This window comes from Triturus cristatus, chromosome 4_2 (assembly GCF_964204655.1).
Source record: "Triturus cristatus chromosome 4_2, aTriCri1.1, whole genome shotgun sequence".
NCBI classification, from domain to species: domain Eukaryota; kingdom Metazoa; phylum Chordata; class Amphibia; order Caudata; family Salamandridae; genus Triturus; species Triturus cristatus.
The window spans coordinates 365,698,943-365,723,502 of record NC_140586.1 but is presented as its reverse complement, the minus strand read 5'-3'; the positions used below and the strand labels follow the sequence as shown (position 1 = coordinate 365,723,502).

General features: G+C 45.8%; 1 protein-coding gene across 2 annotated transcripts in view; it reads left to right on the top strand.

The window, feature by feature from the left end:
- The first annotated feature begins 13,448 nt into the window (after positions 1-13,448).
- The window catches only part of LOC146833896 (carboxyl-terminal PDZ ligand of neuronal nitric oxide synthase protein-like), a 1,023,200-nt gene continuing 1,012,088 nt past the window's right edge, over positions 13,449-24,560 (top strand). For both annotated transcript variants that reach the window (XM_085601806.1, XM_085601805.1), the window contains exon 1: positions 13,449-14,200. In XM_085601806.1, the coding sequence (XP_085457932.1) occupies positions 14,081-14,200 (120 nt within the window). In that variant the 5' untranslated portion in view covers positions 13,449-14,080. The remainder of the gene's footprint in view (positions 14,201-24,560) is intronic.

Here is a 24,560-nt window from a genome sequence, read left to right as displayed (position 1 = left end):
AACAACGACGCAATCGCCCTGAATATTTTTAGGTAAAGGTCCTACCCATTGAACCCTTCTAACAAAAAGAATTCGACCATTCAGTTCATTTGGAATTGGTCTATGAATGTTGAGCCAGTGACTAACTTTGTTTTTTAGTTGCTCATAAGATTCATTTTTGTTAGTGGGAAGTTCAGGAACACCCGTTAAGACTACAACATAAGGGAAGGATTCACGAGGGAGGTGGAGTAGGGGCGAGGATGGCTTAGATTCTTTTCCTTGCGGAGCAACGTTTAAGCTATGTAAATTAGTGCTTGGACCACCTAAATGCGTGATATTTGTATTTGTATTGGTACCCTGTGTTTCTTTACTTAACCTACCCTCACACCTCGGAGATTTACAGTTTTGTGTCATTCCCACCTGTCAAGATGACTGTTTGCTGTTTGTGGTTGAAATATCTACAGCAATTAGAGTAGGGGCAGAGACAGGCGGTATGACAGATGTGGGTGGGACAGGACCAGCAGAACCAACAGGGTAATTAATTTTAGATAGGTCTTTAGTACATAACTTAACGACATTCTTCGTCGAGCAAAAATTATCCAAAATAGTTTGTTCCAGTTTATCTACTTTTGATACAGCCATTTCGATCCTTTCCATTAAAGGGGATATTAAAGTACGAACGATGCTTTCAATCTGGAGAGCAAAGTTACTTGGATCAAATGGGGGTAACTCAAGTCTACCAGCATCCTCCACAGAAGTGGCGGAGCTAATGCTAGGTAAATTAAGAGGGACAATACTTTTGGGTAGTTTGGAAACTTTGGCTGGTCTAGAGCGATCAGTCGCCCCCCCCTTTTCCTTTTCTGTGCAACTAGTCTAGTGGGTGTAGAGGATCTGGCCCCTGCTCTAGTCTGGGGACGAGGAATTTTAGGTGCTAGTATAGGTACTACTTCCTCTACAGGCGATACAGTCACTAGGTCAGTTGTATCTGGTGTGAGTCGTGGTGCCTCCTTTCGTGACTGCTCTCTGTTGTTAATTGGTGAACTTACATGAGCTAGGGGGCCCAGTGAAGAACGCCTTGTGAATAAGGGCTCTGTCGAAAGACGTCTTTCAGTAATGGCAATTTCATGTTCCAGGACCGAGACAGCACGGGTAATAAATTGGTCCATGGTCCCTGCAATTGTGGAGGGAGCTACAGTACGTTTCCCCTTCCCTGCCATTTTCACGGAACCTGCCGCGAGGTGGTAAACAGTGCGTAAATGTCAATAATCAACGATTGTCCCGGTTTTGGAACCAACAGCGGCTTACTTGCAATGATGAGCGTAAAGGGTGTGGCCCAGCCCGGCCTCTTCCGGCCCCGGACGGCCACAGACGGTCCCGCCCTTGTCCCGGGCTTAGCCCGGCGCCGCCCGCGTGCGTCCCGCGACGCGGAGGGAGCCGCGATCTTTTAAGCGCCTCCGGGCGCGTAGATGTCGTCAGCGGGCGCTAGGGAGGCTGGGAGCTGTAGTCTCCCCCTGCTCATGGCCGCGAGATGAAATGGCGGCAGCAGGGGAGACACACAGCGTGTGGAGCCCAGGGACAGCGGTACCAGCGCAACAGGACAGGGCAGCAGCAGTAAGGTCCAGCAGGTAGGTGAGGCGAGCCTCTGAAACTGATTCCCGCTCCACCGAGGGAGCCGCGATCTTTTAAGCGCCTCCGGGCGCGTAGATGTCGTCAGCGGGCGCTAGGGAGGCTGGGAGCTGTAGTCTCCCCCTGCTCACGGCCGCGAGATGAAATGGCGGCAGCAGGGGAGACACACAGCGTGTGGAGCCCAGGGACAGCGGTACCAGCGCAACAGGACAGGGCAGCAGCAGTAAGGTCCAGCAGGTAGGTGAGGCGAGCCTCTGAAACTGATTCCCGCTCCACCGAGGGAGCCGCGATCTTTTAAGCGCCTCCGGGCGCGTAGATGTCGTCAGCGGGCGCTAGGGAGGCTGAGAGCTGTAGTCTCCCCCTGCTCACGGCCGCGAGATGAAATGGCGGCAGCAGGGGAGACACACAGCGTGTGGAGCCCAGGGACAGCGGTACCAGCGCAACAGGACAGGGCAGCAGCAGTAAGGTCCAGCAGGTAGGTGAGGCGAGCCTCTGAAACTGAAAGACTCAAACTAGTTCTTACCTCTTAAGTGAGGCAACTGGTTCAAGGTGTGCCTTATTTTATTTACTGTTATAATCACTTTAAATGCTGGCTACTTAATTTGCCTGCACTTTGGGCGTGAAGGTGGATGTAGATGTACTTTTTAGGTCTTGCACGAGCCAAAACATTTTGTTTTTCGCATACATGGGCTTTCCATCAGCACGCTTCGCCCATTTGTGCACTGTAATGTCAATCACAATTTACTTTCTTCCACTGCAGCCTACAGTATAGGGCAGTGAGTTAACCCACTTAAGCCATTGGCTCCTCTCTTTGTAAATGAAGGCATTTTGCCTCTGCACAATGTGCATGTGTGCTTAAAATCAGCCCTCTTCAGTGACAGCTGGAGTTTGTGGGCCACTGTGTCAGTTTTGAGGAACTAAAGATTTCCCTATAAATAATATATATATATATATTTTCCTACTTATCAAGAGCCCGGCTGCTCACAAGACAATTCTACGGGCCCTCATTTATTCTGTGCTCAAAGCTCTCAATTGAAAAATGGTGACTGTACTGTTGCACGTTGTCGCACGCGACTACGGGATCTGAGACACTTTCCTTCAGTCTAGTTTTGTTTTTGTGAACATTCCAAACAGGAGGGGCTGCCTAGAATCCGCAGCTTACTGTGAGCTTTGCCTGTGCCCTGACTTCACCAATGTTTACCGAGTAGTGCAGACACCGGTAAACTTTGGGTGGCGTACATTTACTTACTGTTGTTTGCATTGGTATAACTGAACTGAAATATTATGTTACAATTTTGTGTTGTGTCCAAATTGTTGCACAGGTTACAATTTTCAAGCAGTGCAATCGTTTTTTAACCTGTGAAGTCCTAATGCTTCAGTCTTAGTTTACAAGTCATTAAAATTATCCCAAACAGATTATAGTCTTTTAATTTCTAAAAACCTTTCCTCTGTCTTTATCTTTCCTACAAATTAAAGCTTGAAATGCTGAATATGTAAAAGAATTTGGGATTTGCTCTGCAACATTTTTTTTGACAAACTTTCTAAAGCGTACGGGACAGCGGTGGTTTGGAGACTTTGCAATACAATGATTTTCCATCCCTTCCACTCAAATAGACGAGATTGTTGTCTCTTGAAAGATGGTTACAGTTTGAATTTTTTTATGTCAAATGCATCCCTATTAACTCCAAGGCATGCCACAAGGAAGCTACCCAGAGAACCAAGGCTGGGAGTGTGAGAAGAGGGATTGAGCAACAGTCTGCAAAGCATACCTCAGAGGCTTTCATTAGCTATTTCAACATCCGTAAAAGCACACTGAGTGTGGTCCTCCCCTTTGGCTACCAGATTACAGCACACTTGTGGCACCAGTTAACAGGTCATGACTACACTGCTTCAAGAAAAGTGTGAAGAATAGATGTATTTTCTTTTCCTCACTAGGATTTTAAATTACCAGGGAGAACAGTCCACAACGCTGGAAGTGTTTCACGAGTGTCTTCGAGATACTGCTCAATGGCTGTAGGAGAATTTGCTTCAGTTTAACTCAGAGAAAACTGAGATTCTCTACTGTCCAGCGGGGAAGAACCCCACAGGGCTTTCCCGAACTTCTGACCATTAGCATCAGCCAGTCCAGTGTTGCCGGTCGAGAAGGTCCGTAACTTGGGTGTCATGTTCAACAGTAAGCTGACTCTTGAATTGCAGGTAAAAAAAATGGTGGGGAGATGTTTTGCCATTATTAGAACCCTGCGTAAAATTCTCCCACTTCTGCCAATGCATGCACGAGCACTGATTGTGCAATGCACCATTGTAAGCAGATTGGATTACTGCAAAGCCTTATTGCTTGAGTCCCCGAGATATTTACTGGATAGGATTCAGGCAATAGCTGCGAAACTTGCTCTGGGGAAATCAAGGCGACCTTCTGCCTCTTTGGCTTTGGCTGAGCTGCACTGGCTCCCGATATTCCAGAGAGTCCAGTTCAAATCTTTGAGTATAGTTTTTAAAGCCCTGCATGGACTTGGGCCGACTCTGCTGAGAAGGAAATTTGAGTGGTATATTCTGGTGCGGAGCCTTCACTCCTCTACAGCGAGGTTGGTAAAGGTGCCTAGGTACAAAAAAATAAAATTAGGTGGTAGGGCTTTTGGCACCGCAGCCGCACGACTGTGGAACAGGCTCCCTCTGGAGCTGAGACAAATGGAGGACCTCCTCCCTTTCAGGAAGAGATTAAAAACTTGGCTCTTTCCTTGTTTGTAATTGGTCACTTGCGTCTCCCGGAACAGCAGTCTGATTGTTTACACTGTTGGTTCACCGCCAGGATGCCTGTGAGGTGATAGAGCGCTTTATAAATGCCATAAATAAATTAATAAAATATACACCCTTTACAGGCACTGATGTATCAATGCTACTCTCTCTCGGTGTCTTATGGGCAACACTCCTTTTTTAGGACAGAGCCTTCTGATAGGTCTCTCATCCAGTGCTGGATGAAGGGATCTTCATAAATAGATGTGGGTTATAGTTTGCTGTGATATTTTATTATTTTCAGCTCAAACAGTGCATGTACTGTGTTTTTTGTTGTAGTTTGCATAACTATTGGTCCTCGAATGTTTCTATTGATCTATAGCTTTTCTAGCTTTTCTTTCATTCTTTACACTTTCCTGAATTTTTACTACCTGCTTTTGACAGGAAGTATTTTAAAATGGTTGTTTCCAATGTTTTTAATGACCTCTCATACTTTTAGGTTGGTGTTATTTACCACATACGTTATTTTTGCATGGGGTAATAAGCAAATGCACTAAAAAGCTTGTGTTAAATAACACACGTGGATTACAGACATGGTATTTAGCACCTGTGGTAAATAACACGTGTTTTTTAACTTGTGATCAAACGGTATGTGAAAGTCATGCACTATTTACCCCACCCTTCAGTAATTACCATTACCCCTAACTCATAATCAGCACATTTGTGTGTTAAGAAATCTAGGCCACAATTCCGCATTATATGTGTTCTTATATATTGTTCATGTGCATCCATCGGCGGCTGCTACCTGTTAACAGCAGTGGGGCAGGGTGGGGGTGAAGGGGGGGGGGGGGGAATAGGTGAAAAAGAAATCACTTACCTCCCGGTCACCGCCTCTCCTACGTCCTCTTCCTCGCTTCTTGGGGAAGGGAGACAGGAAGAAGGAAGCACCAGGGCTCCCAGGCTCCCTGCAGCCAATCACAAAGCTGCAATGCAGTGCTATGATTGGTCTGAGCACCGTGACACGATGCTCGGCCAAGGGCTGGAGGGGTGGGCAAAGACCCTGGATCTCCGACTCTCCACCGCTACAACCCAGCGGCCCTCCTTACACTCAACCCCGGTAGAAACACCAACTGCCAGCTGTCGACGGCGAACACCACCCACAGCCAATTCTCCTGTCGACACTGCAGACATTCCTTCACCATTCACAGCACCCCTTCAACCTCCGCACCCACGCCGGAAACCCGCACCAACGAAGCCCTAAAATGCATCCTCCTCAACGTGCGCTCCCTGCACAGACACGTCATAGAGATCTGGGACCTCCTCGACACCCTCTCATCAGACTTTGCCTTCTTCAGGGAAACCTGGACAAACGCCGCCTCTGCCCCCAACATCGCCACCACCATACCCGACGGCTACAAGATCCAGCGGAAAGACCGCCCCCACAGCCCAAGAGGAGGACTCGCCATCACACACAAGAGCTCCCTCCGACTCTCCACCTCCAGCACGAGTGACCCCCTCTCCAACACCGAACACCACCACTTCCAGATCCAGCCCAGCCCCAGAACCACGCTCTGCGGCACTCTTGCCTACAGACCCCCTGGGCCCTGCGCTCCTTTCACCACCGCCATCACCTCCACGAACCACATACTCATCGGAGACCTGAACTTCCACCTCGACAACCGCAGCGACCCAGACTCCACCGCTTTCCTGGACAAACTCGCCAACCTCGGACTGAAGCAGCCCGTCACCACCCCCACCCACAAGGCCGGACACATCCTGGACCCTATCTTTGCAGGAGGGACTAACATCCACTCCAGCCACACTTCGCAGCCCCTCTGGACAGACCACCACTGCATACACTTCTCTTTCAGCACCACCACCGCACACAAGCGCACCCGTCACCAAGGAACTGGAGAAAGGTCACAGAAGAGGACCTTAACTTTACCCTTGTCCACGACCCCCCCTCTGCCACGACCGACGCCAACTCTGCAGCCACGGAAATACACCGATGGATCACCAGCTGCGCAGACAAGCTCGCAACCCTTCGCCACCCCCACAGACAAAGCCCTCTGAAGGCCACCTTGTTCACCACTGACCTCCACAAAGCTAGATGCTCAAGCAGACGGCTTGAGAAGCTATGGAAAAACAGCAAAACAACCGAAGATCAGTCCATCTACAAGCATGCCTTGACAGAATACCACCAACTCATAAGAACCACCACGAGGACCTTCATCAGGAACAAAATACTCACCAACACCAGCAAGTCAAAGGAACTCTTCAACGTCATCCAGCAGTTCACCAAACGCCCCAGCGAAGCTACGGACATCACATCGTCCCATGACCTCTGCAACAAACTCGGCTTCTACTTCCATCGAAAGATCAAGGACCTCGACGACAACTTCAGCGAACAGACTCCACAAACCACCCTCCCCTCCAGCAATGACAGCCAGCCCACCATCACCATCTGGACACCAGTCACCACCGAAGACAACACAGTGATCATGAAATGCAACTACTCAGGAGCCCCCATGGACCTCTGCCCACCCCACATTTTCCACAGAGCGCCACGGCGCCCGAACTACACCACACCATTAACGCCTCCTTCAAATCCGGCATCTTCCCCGACGACTGGAAGCGGGCTGAGGTCAAGTCCCTCCTCAAGAAACCCTCAGCTGACCCAACAGACCTGAAAAACTACCGGCCCATCTCTCTCCTTCCCTTCGCAGCCAAAGTCACAGAGAAATTTGTCAACACATAACTGACCACCTTCATTGAAGAGAACGCCATACTCGACTTCTCCCAGTCCGGATTCTGCAGCAACCCCAACACCGAGACCGCCCTTCTCGCCACCACCGACGACATCCGCATGCTACTCGATCAAGGACACACCGTGGCCCTCATCCTGCTAGAGCTCTCCACTGCCTTCGACGCCATCTCCCATCTTCTGGTGGCCCTCCGCCCTCGGAAACCCACCCACCCCGACGGACCACGCCCGGAACCTCAGCTTCATTTTAGACTCCTCCCTCACCATGACTCGCCAGGTCAATGCTGTCGCCTCCACCTGTTTCAACTCCCTCCACATCCCCTGCAAGACCTTCAAGTGGGTCCCACCCGAAGCCAGAAAAACCGTCATCCATGCACTTAACCAGCAGATTGGACTACGGAAACGCCCTCTACGTGGGAATCAACAAATCCCTGCTACAGAAACTCCAGACCATTCAAAACACCGCAGTTAGACTGGTCCTCTGCACCCCACTACATGAGCACATGACCCAACACCTGCAAGACCTCCACTGACTCCCCGTCGAGAAGAGAGTTAACTTCAAGATACTCACCCACGCCTACAAATCCCTCCACAACATCGGACCCAAATACCTCAACAAATCGCTTTCCATGCACCCAAAATCAAATCAAATCAAATCATGGGATATGTATTTAGCGCACATATCACTCGAAAGTCTCATGGCGCTGGTGGATGACTCTGAGATGAAATAGATTTGGTGCAATTAGATGTCAAACAGCCATGTCTTTAACTTCCTATGAAAACAGTTATGATCATTTATAGTACGTAGATGTTGGGGCAGTTTGTTCCAGAACATCGGAGCAAGGAAGGAGAAAGATCTCCCTCCATTAGTAGTGGTACGAATTCTGGAAGATGTGAGGAGTGCTAGATTACTGGATCTCAAAGTTCTGCTAGGTTGATACCAGCTTAACTTTTTGGCCCAAAAGCCTGGACCTTTTACGTACATATTCTTATGCGTTAAGCAAAGAATCTTAAAGCGTATTTGTTTCCTTACAGGCAGCCAGTGTAGAAGTTTCAGATTGGGTGCCGATAGGGATCTTGGTGGGAGATTGAGTACCAACCTCGCTACAGTATTCTGCAGAACCTGCATCCTTGAAAGAAGGTTATCATTTGTGGATGCCAGCAGGGCGTTCACATAGTCCATACGGCTGATAATAAGTCCCTGGGCTAGGGGTTTTCTCACCTTCGTCGGAATCCATTTAAAAACTTTGCGCAAGTTACGCACGAGGCCAAAGCAGGAGCTAACTGTCTTATTGATGTGCTCTTTCATTGACAATGTATTGTCCATTTGAAAGCCAAGATTACACACCGTCTGTGTTGGAGTAGGACAGGGGCCAAGGCTTAAGGGCCACCAGTCGTGTGACCAGTGCTCATAAGCCCTGCCAAAGAGTATTATCTCGGTTTTTCCTCCATTTAGCTGCAGGTAGTTGGTGCACATCCACTTATCAATGTGAGACATACAGTCCCTAAAACGAGTCGTAGTTTCCATTGGATCAGGACCAAGAGTGATCAGGATCTGAGTGTCGTCGGCATACGACACGACATCAAAGCCATAAGATCTACTCACTTTGGCTAGGGGGATCACGTAAAGGTTGAAGAGTGTCGGGCCTAAAATAGAGCCCTGTGGTACTCCCATCCTGACTGATCTACTAAACGAGATGGTATTGCCCACTTGTACTATCGTAGTACGATCGGTTGGATAGTTTTTGAGCCACTGTAAAGCCTTTCCGCTGACACCAATCTCCCAGAGCCGATGTTCAAGAATACTGTGGGAAATGGTGTCAAACGCTGCTGATAGATCTAGCAGGACGAGGATAGATGACTGCCCCCTGTCCAATGCCAGTCTGATGTTGTCAGTTACTTCCAGCAGACCTATTTCAGTGCTATGTGCTGCCCTGAAACCCGCTTGTGAGGGGTCTAGCAGTCCCTGGCTCTCAAGATGGACAACGAGCTGTTTATTGACCAGTGACTCGAGCATCTTACCGAAATGGGGGAGCAACGATATTGGACGATAATTGGAAAGAAGCTTCGGGTCTGCAGTAGATTTTTTTAGTATAGGCCGGACTCTAGCAGTTTTCCATATTTTAGGAACTTCCGATTTTGACAATGACTTGTTAAATAAATCGGTGAGGCTATCTAACAACGCTGGGGCTATGATTGGAAGAATTCTTGGTGGCAGGGGGTCTGTAGGAGAACCGGATTTTACTTTTATGATAGCTTTGGTCACTTCTTCAGAACTACATTGGGTAAATTCTTTCAAAATGTGAGGAGGATCAGAGGCAATTATGGAAAGATTTCCCGGTGCATTGATAGTATCTAGTGGGGGAAAGGAATTATGATTTGCTATGATCTTATCATCCAAAAATTTGGAGAGGGAATCTATCCAGTCGTTAGAGGTAGAGGGTTGCGTCTGAACAGGTGGAGTAGAGAATTCTTGTAAGATTTGGAAGAGCTCTTTGTTTGAGTTTGCTGCCTTCTCAATACAATTTAGGAGAAATAATGTTTTTGTTTGACTTATATTTTCCATATATTTGTGGTGAACACCTTTATATGATTCACTGTCTATTGGGTCTTTAGTTTTTCTCCATTTACGCTCCGCAGTCCTACAGAAGAGCTTTGCTGACTTTAATTGTTCCGTGAACCAAGGAGCAGCTCGGGTTTTAACTGTAACTCTAGTGAGAGGGACAGTTTTATCCAGTGCATTAGTTATTGTTCCTTCTAGGGAAACTGCTCTTAGATCGATTTTATCATTTAGACTGGGTTGGGTTAAACTGAAGTAGGTAGTAAAGAGAGGTTAGGTGACTTTGCGCCAAGATCGTCGCCAAACTGATTCCTTCCTGGGGACCGTGTTGATGGTGTGGCCTAAAATAACAAATTTTAATAGGCTGTGGTCCGACCATAATAATGGTAGTGGAGACTCAACCTTAACCTCTTTAGAGTTTGTTAACAGTAAGTCAAGCGTATGACCCGCAATATGAGTGGGCCCGATTACCAATTGGACTAGTTCCAGGGTGCTGATACTAGAAATTAACTGATCTGTGTCTGGGTCCTGTAATAATTCTGCATGGTAATTAAAATCTCCTAACAGAAGGAAAAAATCTGAGGCTAATACATGTGGAGCAATTGTCTCCAGTAGCTTATATGGAAAGTCATTTTTGGAGCCGGGATGTCTATATACTAAAGCTCCTCTCCATGTTCCTCCTAACAGACCCTCCATTTTAAAGACACATAGTTCCATTTTATTCGTGCTAATGGTTTTTAAAGAGGTGATGTTCACATCCGGAGTAGTGGCTATAAGCAGGCCACCTCCTCTATTCTTTTCCCTATCCACGCTTATTATGTTGTATTGTGGAGAAAAAGCAGTGACCACGTCTGGAGAGGCATGCTCGTGCAACCAGATTTCCATGATAAAACAGATATCTGGTAATTCCGAGTCAATGAGACTCTATATTTCAACACCGTGTTTGGGGATGGAACGTGCGTTGAAATATAGTGCTTTTAGTGGTTTGGAGATTTTAGTATGGTTGGAGTTACATGTTACTTGGGTTTCACTAGGGGGAGCTGGTATGCTAGGACATAAGGTTCCTTGCACCCCACTTGTAGTTATAACTTCTATTGTAGCTAGATGTTTGAGAGAAAAGTGGTTAAGATCTTTCAACTCCTGACTTGAGTATTTGAACAGCGTAATTTTGGCTGAGGACTGGTTGAGAATGCTGGTGTGCTAACTGCACTTCCGGTCGGCAAACCGGCAGACTGGAAGTGAAACTGATGCCTTCTCGTCCCTCCGCTCAATCGGCACAAGCCGTGGCGGACCGAGGACACAGGCGACTACTGTCAGGTAAATGCTTTCCAAGGTTAAAAGAGAGTAAATACGGCGCAATTTAAAATTGGGGGTGATAGCAGCGAAAAGCTAAAAATACAATTTCAAGTGTTTCTCACAGCCTAATTCAATACAATTTGCGATAATTAAGGAATACACATAACCTGTGTTTGTCAGTAGTAGGAGACATGCGGTTTGCGCTAGCAGAGTATCAACCGCGCGCGTCCGCTGCCCAGCCCCGCCTTTTATAGGGCTGAAGGCTGGTTGAGAATGCTGGTGTGCTAACTGCACTTCCGGTCGGCAAACCGGCAGACCGGAAGTGAAACTGACGCCTTCTCGTCCCTCCGCTCAATCGGCACAAGCCGTGATGGACCGAGGACACAGGCGACTACTATCAGGTAACTGCTTTCCAAGTTTAAAAGAGAGTTAATACGGCGCAATTTAAAATTGGGGGTGATAGCAGCGAAAAGCTAAAAACACAAAATACCATTTCAAGTGTTTCTTACGGCCTAATTCAAAACAATTTGCGATAATTAAGGAATACACATAACCTGCGTTTGTCAGTAGTAGGAGACATGCGGTCTGCGATAGCAGAGTATCCAAAAGAGGCCTCCGGTCCGCCGACCTCGCCCTAGCAACAAGCCCGCGCGTCCGCAGAACCAGAGCCGGGGGAAGGGCCTTCTCCTATGTCGCAGCCAAAGCCTGGAATGAACTCCCAGTCAACATCAACGCTCCCCCACTATGCACACCTTCAGGAAGAGCCTCAAGACCTGGCTCTTTGGCTGACGTAGAGCTGCAACTCCACCCCCCCCCCCCCGCGCCGTGAGACCCTCACGGGTGAGTAGCGCGCTTTATAAACCCCTGATTGATTGATTGATTGATTGATTGATTGCTATGCACACATAGGGCATGCAAACCACTCCTCCCCCTGCTCTAAAAGCAGCCCCGCCCCACAAAGACACTGCAACAGGAAAAACTAAAATGATAATCACCCTATTAACATTTTATTTTTCCTGTTTTTACACTGCAAAAAGATGTGAGGCGGCGCTCCTCCGCCTTAGCAGAGGAGCCGCCACTGTGTGCATCATCCATGAACATTGTATTTTAAAACTGTGTGCTGCCCACGTACAAATGTAAATGTTGTAGACTTGTAAAGCGTACAGCTACCCCAGCAACGGGGTGTCCCGGCGCTGTAGACCGCTGGGGAACACGTCCTGGCTATCCCTGTGAGATGGTCCCTTTCTGGGTATCTCCAAGGTGAAACCAGGCATCCCCGGCGTCTGTGGGGGGCCGTTGTAGAGATGAGGCAAGCTTAATGCCCAGAGTTGCCGAGTGTGTTCCTGGTTAGAGTAGGTACCGAGGCGAGAATTATCGAGTCCGTTTTGACCCTGGTCCACGACCCTGTCAATCAACGTGTATTTATAAATGTGCTGGTTTCTGGGCGCGTGCCAATTAGGAGTTGCACAACATGAATTCTCTGCCATATTTTGCGATGCTATTTCCTTCAGCTTTAAACAGAGCGACCAAAGTTGGAACAGCGAGTACAAACTCTAAAAATATGAAAACGATATACCGTTTGCAAGACGAGCGCAGATACCGTTTATTGGCGCCTTTCGAGCAGAGACGTTTTAAGGCATGGGCAAAGTGGGCTCTGGCCCAGGGCCCCAGCTTTTCAGGGGGGCCCCTGATAGAGCCAACTCTGTTCTGCAGAGAGTCTCGCCCTGATGAACTTTACTAATTCTTAAACAGTTTATTTTAAATACAATTTTTCCTTTCTTTTTTTTTTATTATGGGCGATATGTGAGGGTCTATCACAGACATTTTGTGTTTACCTTTTATGCACCATCGATACAAAAAAACATTCTTTTCGATCTAAACAGGCCCTCAGATATAAGAAATGGGAGGGTGTCACAGAGATTATTTACAGCAATATTAGTGAGCTACTGCTGTTACAATACTGAAAACACACATCACTAGCTCTGAAGATTTGATGTAAACGCATTTAGAATGTGGACGAGTGTGCCTGTTAGTGATCTGGCTAAACACTGCATGAAAGAGCCGAAATCAATCATGAATTCTTAACTGTTCCCAACAGGGACCCCCAAAATACATTTGGCCCAGGGCCCCCAAAATCCTTAAGATGTCCCTGCTTTCGAGAATTCTCGAATATCTGTAAATAGGGTGTAAAAATTGACAACTTGGAAATGTAGTTTTGAGCAGTGTATTTTTGCCGGCGATGTTAGCCTAGAGCAAGCGTTCACAATACAAACGTACACGTTTGAAAGTCGTATATCAAGAGTTTCTAGCTCTGTTTTGCCAAATGTTGAAGTATTCCAGTTACAGACATTTGCGTGTGTATATACCTGCAGCATGTCTGTAACTGGTGAGGCTCACACGTAAGATGGCCACCTTTCTGTGTCGTTCGTTCCGCCAAACTGCTCCGACATCCCAGCAGACTAGCGCTTCGCCGGGATTCCCTCCTCTGCTTGGGCAGTGGCTGGGAGAGACTGGCTCCAAGCAGAGGAGCTGGGAGGAGACTGAGCCCAACTCTCCTCCACTCACGCACGGGAGTCAGAATCTGCGAAAAGCAACATTATTTATGTCGCCGTCCCGTGCCCCTCTAATGACATGACCACCCACCCCCGCTGCCCCCATGTCACCCTCATTACTGTTAAAGAAACAAGCGCCTCGAAGGTGGGGAGAAGGGAAAGGCAGCTTTCCTTCCCAGCTGTTGTCTGCTACTTCCCCTGCTGTGCCTCTTCATGAGCCCTCGCATGCACTGTGTGTGCCCCCTGCCTCCGGAGGGCGCCCCTTGGCACCAGCATCGGAGAACGTCACTTTGCATCCCGAACTCCGCTGGAGGCAGTTCGTCTTGTTTGCATAGCGCTTAAACACGGAGGTGAGCACGGGTCCAAGGGCCACCTGCTGCTCGTCCACCTGAGGTCTGTCATCATCAGCTTGAACTCTAACTTGTATTCCACGAGGGGCGCCTGCTGCCCCGCTCCGGGTGAGCACCGAGTAACCTGTTGGAATACTTCGCTCTGACAGCCGAGCGCCGCTCCGCACTTTCCTCCTCTCCACGGTCGGAGTGTTCTTTAAGGGAACTATCGGAAGAGCGCCTTATGTTGACCGTCACCATGCCGGGGAAATCCAAGTATAACCTGGTGGACGATGGGCACGACCTGCGGATTCCGCTGCACAACGAGGACGCCTTCCAGCACGGCATCTGCTTCGACGCCAAGGTAAGGAAACGGAGCTCAGTGCCTGACAGCCAGGGTCTCCCTGCACCGCGGGGGGGGTCTCGCTGAACCAGCTGGTCTCCCTGTACCGCGGGAGACTGTCTCTCCCTGCACGGAGGGGAGTCTCCCTGCACCAGCTGGACGTCTCCCTGGACAGAGAGAGGGATCGGAGTCCACGGGAGTTATTTTAACCCAGGAGGGTTCCATGAACCACCTCCAGGCGCTGATTCCCCCTCTCGTATTGCGATACTCCTTGAACTTCTGGGAATCTCCGCGGAACACGAAGTGTCTCCCTGAACTTCAAAGAGTGTCCCAGACCTCCGAAATATTGCGCAAAGCATATCGGAACGCCGCATAAATGCGGGAGTGCGACCAATGTACATTACAGTGTATCCCCGAATTGCGTGACTTTAATAGAAGTGCTAGGTTAAATATTCGCTTCAATCCCTCGTCGTCCTAGTAGGAGGCTATTGGTGAACCAAGTTGCAAGCCAGTTCTCATGGGTACCCCATGCTAGCCTTGCTATTATTGACGGGCCAACTTTAAAGGCTATTAAAACATACATACCATTCTGAACTGATTTATTTCAAGGTGCTCGCACATGTGATAAGTAAAATGGAGGCGCGGTGAAATAAGGTAATTGCTTAGGACCACACAGTGTGCTCATGCATGGAAGCCGGGATTGATCACAGAGTTCCTGCTTCTGCAGTTCGGCCACTAGATGGGTATCTTTGTCGCCCGTTTCACATCAAATGTTAATTCTTTCTCTCTGAGGAGTTAGACCGGTGCACTGTGTTAAATAATACATGTGCATCATGATAAATCAAACTGAGAGAAGAAGATTTTCATTAAAATGGTTATTGAGTTAAGATGTTGGGTGACAAAAACCTCAGATCGACTAACCTTGGCTCCAGGCACCTTTAACGGGCATAGATTTGACATAATAAGTTTAACGACCTTTAACAGCATCACATTTGCCTAAAAAGAAGCGCATGCTGCTGCAGCCCCCCCCACCACAAAAACAAACAACGACAACAAAAACCGAGTAAGGAATAAGGATACAAGACTGAAAAGGAGACGCATACGTTCTGTGGAGCGCTAGTGACGCTGCAGACATGTTGGCGCTATCGGAGACATTCTCAACACTCACATCAATGACAACTGCACGGCCCCGAGAACTGAACGTGCAGCCACGTGTTACGCTCTGTCCTCACTGTAAGAACGAAATCATGGCTTTTCCGGGGGCGGTCCTCTCTTCCTGCTTATTTTGACAGCATAGCCTCTTATGTTTGTTTAAATCGCTATAAAGTTTATATGACGGCGTGGAGGCACCTACTGTAGAGTTGTGCTAACAAACTAAAGGACATAGGTTTTTGAAGCCTCCTGCACAGGCTGCTCGTCATCCTTCTGATGTGGGTAAATGTAAAATCTGTTTATACAGTGATCTAATAAGTCAACATATCCCAGTTATTTTTTTATTGCGAACCAAATGATCATTTGGTTATAGGGTTTTTAAAGCGATACGTATTAACAGAAGGATTTTCTTATTGTTCGAAGTCTTTGACTAGTTCTTGCTGATGGTAGGGGAAATGTTTGGGTAATATATTACGCACCAACTCAATGACACGAGCAAAAGAACAACAGAGGAAAGAAAGCACCCCCTTCCGTGTGCAATAGAAAATGCATACTCCATGTGACGCCCTGAGGCTGTGGGGCGCCTGGTGCAGCCCATCAGATGAATGTCTCATTCCCGCTACACCCCTCCTCGCAGTCATTTTATTGTGAGGTGAATCCTGATGAGGGGGAGTAAGATTAAGAATAGGGAAGATTACCAGAAAATAAACCGGCCTTTACCTCTAGGCTGCTCATCCACACCCCAACTGCTGTAAGTGAGATGAAAAGTGGGGAGGGTCCCCAAAAGTTGTGTGGCCACAGTAGCGTTACTAGAAATCCATTCCAAAAGGCGAGGCCTATGTAATTAAGGGTGTGGCTGAAAACTAAAAATTCTAAAAAAAACTAAATTCCTGTGCTTTGCGCAGTGTGTCACCTAAACAGTATTTGGGTACCTCTGTGTATTTTTTTATGGTATCCAGGGGCATATATCTCAACAACAAATGTATGCATAAAACATGCCAGACCTATTGGTTTTGCCAGTGTTTATTAGCAGTATCAAACAAACGAGTAACAACAATGATTATGTTGTGAATGATTAGTATTTAAAATATTAAAATTCTGGAAATATGAGACTGAATTAAACCTTTACTAAAGTCTATGGAAGGGGTAGTGGTCTTCGGAATGCCTCTCTCACTCCCGAAGTGCCCTCACACCACTTTCCTCTGCAGTGTCTCACTGTGACAAACACTTAAGTCATTTTTCTCCCAGCATCTCTAGATCTCATAATTAAGGCTCCATGTTTTCCGTTTTTACAGATTTTTACAGATAAATACAGACAAAAAACATTCATTTTCTTGTCTGTATTTATTTTTAAATATGGATAAACAACGGAAATTTAGTTGCTTTTTGAGTCCTTCTAAATACTGCCTGCCATGACTGCCAGGGCAATAGATGTGTGTATTGATAGATAAGGGGGTTAAAAAAGAAAGGCTCTTTAGTAAAGAGGCTTAAACAGTAGTAGCTATGCACAAGGTTGATACTGCAATGTGCATATTTTCATATAAGTGCATTGATTTATCTTCTGCGGGTGTTCATATCATTGAAACCTGGCAGACATTCAAGCACGACTGCATATTTATCGGTTAAATAAATGTGGAAATGTACTCATTTCAGTTTAATTTTTCCCCAAAATAAATATGGATAAATACAGAAAAAGTTAGCAAAAAATAAATATGGATAAATACAGACGGAAATGTCAAAAAAATAAATACCATAAAACCGGGAGCCCTACTCGTAATATTATCTCTTTCCCTTCAGCGCGTCTTTTCACTCTGTCCTTCTGTATGTATTTCCCTTTATCTCCACCATTTCTCTATTGCGCCACACACAACAGAACCACTCATCTGTAAGCGCTGAATTGTTTTTCCATGTGTTGTTGTCCTTCTTTTGACAGCAGTGAACCTCCTTGACACACTTTGCCACAATTACACTTGGCACGTATTGTGCTCCGCCGAGAGGCCAATGATTGGATGTGCATGAAGTCAGACCACCTTTATGACCCTTTGAGAGGCACTTTGAGGCACACACACTGCATGTAGCCTCAGCTGTGTGGCTTTTGATCATACTCCTTCTTGAACAGCTGCCCCCAACCTGAACTCACCCAGATGCCCGAGGCGGCTGAGTTCTCAAAACACAAAACACATACGTTGCGTGGGGAAAAAACTGCAGAAACACAACATCCGGAAAAAACAAATAATCTTAAGCAATGCAAGATGAAGTAAAAGCTTTGGCAAAGCCAATAGGTCTCGCCTTTGGGACCTTTTTGATTTTCAGTATCCCTGATGCTGTGCTGTATGGCTAAAGAAACAAAAATCCTTTGATGTGCCCAGCATGTGTGCGCCTACAAAATGAGTTCATCCTATTGGTTGGTTTTTTGTCAATGATCTGAGTTTGATCAGTAACTAAAAGTAAAAATGAAAGCATTTTTTTATTTTTTATTAAAGGGATGGGGAACGCACATGGGGCATGGAATCCGCTCTGGGGGCAGGCGGGGGCAAAAGCAACATAGACGGCACGGGTAGTGGAAGTAAAATGAGTTGAAAGCACCACTAAGGAAGCAGATGGGGGGTGCAAGCAACACTGGATGTGGGTCGAGGTAAGCAACACAGTGGGCGTGGGTGGGAGAAAAGCAAACGAACAAGAGCGTGCAAAGTGGAGCTGGTGGGGTTGAGCGCAACACTGAGCACAGCGGGGTGGGAGAAGTACACAAGGGAAAGCGCTGGAAAACACATGCACTCTATTGGAGTGCTGAAAGAAAAAGGTAGTGCTTGGAAAGTGAGCAGTGAAAAGACATAAGTAATGCGTCCATGCTTCAGTGGAGGGACTAACAATAGATGTTTAAGGAAATACCACACAAGCTGATAAATAAGCAATCAAATAAGTGACAATAAAGCCAATCAATGGTAAACAATGGGTGGGCTCTTAGCCCATGGTAAGCTAACAATATGTCTCACGACAGACCGTGCATGTACTGTCCAGTAGGCGAGACCTGAAAACTTGTCCCTACCAGGCCCTGTTTTCTTGTTATTAACTTCACAAGTAATAATAATGATTTCTTACTTGACAATGTTTGCTAGAAGGTAATCCAAGCTAGTGATGCAATACTTGTTAAATGTCCCATTTTACTTAAGGTTATGTGTGGTCCTATTTCTTCGGTGTATTTCCTTTTCCTCGATGATTTTTGGTAATTGTGTTCGTCATGCCACTTCTGGGTCTTGTAAAGCGAATACGGCACACTGAGTTGGTTCTGGGTGAGTTCGGGGTGTGGGTGTGTAGAGCACTAGACTTGAGACTGAAAGCAGTGTGAGTATCTGGGCCTCTCATAAAGGTGTTCTGGTTGCATTCTTATCTAATGCTTGACCTCGCTGCAAAGCAGCAGTTACATATGTCACAATGGTATCTACAATTATGTGGGAAAGTCCATGACTGAGGTACACAACTGTGGAAATATGGCCAGTGCCAAAGGAATAGAAAATGCAATTTGTCTGTGTGTGGGAGAGTGAGGATGGTAGAGTGGAAGAAATGAGAGGAAGTACATGCATTAGTCAAGAGTGATGCAGAGAAAGGACTACAGTGTGAACAAGCATTGAAAATGCAATAGGTCTCACCCTCGTTTAAGTTAAATAAATTCTGTTTGTAATTAGGTTGCTTTTTAGCTTTGCTTTTATTAGTGTTTTTCAAACTTTCATGTACATAACATGCATATGTATGCATATATGTATATGTATGCATGCATTTATATTTGTATTTATATAGATATGCAGATGTGTTTATATATGTTTATATATGTGTGTGTGTGTATATATATATATATATATATATATATACACATACACATATATATGCATATATGTGCATATGTGTGCGTGTAGAGTGAGTAGTAGAGTGAGTAGTAGAGTGAGTGTAGATAGTAAAGAGTAGTAGAGAGTGAGTAGTAGAGAGTAGTAGAGAGTGAGTAGTAGAGAGGAGAGGAGAGGAGAGTTGTAGAGAGTGAGGAGTATGCCAATGCCAAGTTACACGGCACGTGTTTCAACAAAATAAATACAAAGTCATCAAACTACGACAAGCTCCGTACAGGAAACAGCATTCCCATTGCTATAACACCAACATGCGGCAAGCGGCGTACTTCCAAACTCTTCAAATCCCGGCAAGCTGCGTACTTTCAATGTCATCAAACCCCGGCAAGCTGCGTACTGAAAGCAGCCTTTTTAACAACAAAAACACACAAAAATGCGCGCCAAGTTACACGGCGCGTGTTTCAACAAAATAAATACAAACTCAGTGTAAGCATCATTTTTAAAAAACGTGCCGGTTACGAATAGATAACCATTTTCGTTGCTAGGAGCTGCGTACTTCCAAACAAATCAAACCCCGGCAAGCTGCGTACTTTCAAACTCATCAAACCCCGGCAAGCAATCGAGGTACTCGTCAGGGTTGCCCCCTCTCCCCGTTACTCTTTCTTCTAGCCATGGAACCGTTGGCTGCCTCCTTAAGACAATGTACTTATATTAAGGGCATTTCTCTTCCGACAGGAGAATCCAAAATGTATCTCTACGCAGATGATATTCTCCTTACACTCACAGATCTCTCCATCTCTTTACCATCTGTGTTAAAAATAATAGATGCCTTCTCCTCCATTTCTGGGTACAAAATTAATTGGAACAAAAGCGAAGCACTGCCCATCTCGAATGGGACCACAATAGTGGCCATTCAAGGTTTTCCTTTTCAATGGAAATCTTCTCATCTCAAGTATTTGGGCATACTAGTGAACAAAGGCCTAGAGAGTATGGTTACGAATAATCTCAATCCCCTCATCGCTCAAATGCAACGTGATTTTGAAAAATGGAAGGCACTGGGTCTCTCAATGTGGGGAAGGGTTCAAGCCGTGAAAATGGTTACTCTTTCCCGTTTTCTTTATGTCCTCGGGATGCTTCCTATTCAAATCCCTTTAACCACGCTACGTTCAATTGATTCTAAGATAAAATCCTTTATATGGAACTCTGCCAAACCCCGTGTCTCAGCTTCAAAACTAAAGGCTCATCGCTCCGATGGAGGAATAGGTCTACCCTCAGTGGAGCATTAAGCTTTGGCATTACAGCTTTCTCAAATGTCATATATGCTTTCACATTCATCGGATACACCACAGTGGGTACATCTTGAACGCCACCTTTCATTAACAAACGCAGGTCTTTCTGTTTTATACGGCTCAGAATTTCGTCCCCGAGACTCCACCACTAATCCTATTTTGTCGGCTATGCGTGCTGCTTGGCAAAGGGCACACCGCTTACTGGGCTCACATCCTCGTCTTCATAGAAAAGCCCCATTATGGAATAATTCTGCAATTCGTATTAATAGACAATCAATATCTTGGCCTATTTGGGAAACAGCAGGTGTTTCCACCTTAGATCAACTTTTTTCAAACGGAGATATTAAATCATTTGCCCAACTGCAGGAAGAATTCCATTTGCCTGATATACAAGTCTCAAAATACAACCAGTTACGACAATCCTCACGGCGGAGTCTAGGACCTCCACCATGGCTCTTGCCTGACTCACCAATTGTAACATATCTCCACACTTGGGGTAGGATGAAAGGAGCTACATCTGGCTTTTACCAAACTCTCACTTGGCATCTTTTTTCTCAACCCTTATCGCAAACTTTACGTACTAAATGGCAAACCTTATTATCAGTCTCTTATACTGATAATGAATGGTCTGACATTCTTAACAATCTCAACAAGGGTGCACGTGAAGCACGATTGAAATTTTGCTTATTCAAGATCTTACATGATTGGCACTGGTCACCAACAAAACTGCATAAAGCTGGCTTGCTTCCCCATTCAAACTGCTGGAGATGTGATAGTACGTCTTGTAACATTTCTCATATAATTTGGGGATGTCCAGTGATCCAACCCTTTTGGAATTATATAGGTAAAACCTTACATTCCACGATGCCTCTACAAACTCCACTTTCGCATGCTACCATTCTTCTGCATGATACACGTCAATCACAATCACTCTCTAAACCACAAGCCCGACTCTTACACACAGCCTTAGCTACAGCCAAAATTTGTATACTACGGCAATGGAACTCACCTCAACCACCATCACAAGAAATGTGGATGGTGGCCATGATTCAAACAGCTTCCTACGAACGTATTATATACAACATACAGGATCAATCTGATCTCTTTCTTCAAGTATGGTCACCTTTTCTAGCTTTAAATACTGATGCTAATATTAATGACCCATCTACGCAGTAATTTAATTCTTATCCCTTTTCATTCTCATTCATCATTCATGATTGGTGGTTAATAAATCTTAATACATATTGTGTCTACCTATTATTTGTTGTTGTTTTTAATAGCTACTCACCAGAACACTTACATATAATTCTGTATCTTTTAATATATATATTTATACATCAAGTGAAATTATTATCCCTTATATTCATCTTTTCTCTATTCTTATTGGTTTTCTAGAGTATCTTCTTTTCTCAGGAACATAGTTATATAGCTTTATATAGCATTATGTCTTATATTTGTGTACATTTTCATTTATCGTTTTCTTTTGTGTTCCCTTCTTTACCTTCCCCTCTCCTCCCCCCCCCACCCCCCCCCCTTCCCGTAATTCCATCTTTTATGGCCTCAATATAAAGTCAAATATTTGTTTTTGCATGGATCTGTTTCTGTATTTATTAAATTATATAATATGATTAATTATTCAGAACGTTTTATTATATGCTTATATATAACAATTTTCTTATATATTTATTGTATGATAATGCAAACAGTTATTATACTATATGTATTCTTTTGTAAATTTCAATAAACAATTGAAACACAAACCCCAGCAAGCTGCATGCTTTCAAAGTCATCAAACCCCGGCAAGCTGTGTACTGAAAGCAGCCTTTTTAACAACAAAAACACACCAAGTTACACTGCGCGTGTTTCAACAAAATAAATACAAACTCAGTGTAAGCGGCATTTTTAAGAAACGTGCCGGTTAAGAATAATTACTGAATGAAAAATGTGTGCTAACAAGCATTGGTAAAGCCAGTAGGTCTGGCTAATTTTAGGTGTATGTGTTCTCTTATTTGGGTGACGTATTTGAATGCACTAACAGTAAAACACAGATGCAAGTTGTACCAGATATCGGTCAAGTGGTGTGCTCTATCTAGCACAAGACTCTAGTTGGTTTTAGGCCACACCCATAATTACACAAACCATGCTTGCTGTAAAGGATTCTTAGTTAATGCTTTTTTTCAGCCACGCCCAATTAGAGACACCACCAACTTTTTCATTCACTTAACGTACTGGGTAATTCCCTGAGGATGTCTAAGTAATATAGACAAGATGCCAGGATGTCCCCTTCTGTGTTTCTCAGATCTAGAACACTATCTCCGTTCTATTCCCCCAGACTCCATTCTTTCTCCACTTCCTCAATGAGTTAAAAAACATATTTTCAAGCACCACTGTTGAAGCTCCTGCTTGCTGGACCATAGCTAGAAAGCGTCACCCCTACACCTGTGCTGCTCCTTGTGCCTCCCCTATGCACTTTGTAAACCCCACCTCAGCACCTCCTCCCACTCCATTCCAGCCTGCCAGCCCTGTTACTCCATTCCTTCCACCCTTCAGACTCTTCTGCACTGCGAACTCCCGCCCTCCGCAGCACTCCATTGCTGCACAGCTCGGTTTGCGCTATGCAAGTCAAATTCACATATACGTGCATCATATCTCCATAGATCATGTGTTTAAATGAAATGCTCTTCAGCAGATTCAAGTATGTAGGGTGGCTATGACAGAGTGTGGGCACAGGCAGTGCTAATTCCAGAGTTCTGACGTCAGTTTTCTCAGTCAGACCAGTGGTGTAACGCAAAATGACCTCCCCTCCTCCCCCACCCGAATGGACGAGGCCGCCTTTGTCTCCCATATCTCACAGATATTCATTGGCCTTGGACTGAAAAGGGGCCCAGAGGGGGGTTCTCCTCTGCAGGTGCCTGTGTTGCGCCCCTGAATCTGATGTCTTCTTCAGGGCACACCAGTACAGAAAATATTTTCATGCTTTGCCCGAAAACATAGCGGGACAGACCCTGGATAATCAAGTGTCTGGAAGCCTAGCTGGGTAAAGTGCCCCAGGTGATCCTCAGTGGTCTGTGGTCACTGTAAGGGGGTCTTTGAGCTGGCACCAGGGCTAAACCCAAGGAGCCCTTCTCACCGTGCCTTGATTCCCCTTATAGCTTCTCAAGGGCCATCGAATGGGAAGGCCTGAGCAGGCCTGCGGCTACATATTGGGATACAGTCTCTGTGCGAACATTTCTCTGACCCTTTAAAATAGACCATGGCTGGGTGCTGACCATTCTTTTTATGTGGCACTTACTACCACAGTTTTGACAATTTAAAGCGTCGTAATTGACAGGTATTACGTTATCCAATTGCAAAAACATCACTAGATGCCTAAAAAACGTGGGGTCTGGGTGGAGAGCCGTTTCCTCTCCATGGATGGATTCAGATCAGAGATACTACTTTTATCGAAGATGTGAGCAATAGCACAATACCTTTTCAGTGGCGCCGCGATCGAGGAGAGTGCTCGGTTTCCAGCATTTCGGAGACCTTTCCCATGTTCGATAGGCGATGGCCCAACTCCACGGTCGAGTGATAGTGTGGAGGGAGGTTTTCCCAGTCCCTCAAAACCAATCATATGTTCGAAATCACCAGAAACGGGGGCAAGTAGGAAATATTCACTTATTACTAATATTCGATAAATATTTTAGAATCGGAGGTGAACCGTTATGCTTAAAAAAAAAAAACTTCAAAAATTAGTTTTCTTCATCTTGTTCTGTTGTGAGATTTTGGTTTTCTAAAATCAAACATTTCCTTTGTCAGAGGCTTGAGTTATTTGAACGACTTTAACGTAATTCACTCCTCCCGAGCTGGACCTATCACGCAAACCTTTCTTACGCAGACCTTCCTCCAGTGCACACCTCCTAAACTGTTAAAGGGATCTTCTATGGTACTTACCCTGAGTGTCCAATTCAAAGTCCATCATGGAGGCAGAGCGGGAGAGGCCAGACAGGAATCCCCCCTCCTTTCATCCCCTTGAATCCATCCGCTTGAGCACTTCGTTATGACTCTGCAGACTTTCAGTTCACAATCGCAGGGGTAAAGCCGCCCACGTGCATAATTGTGAAT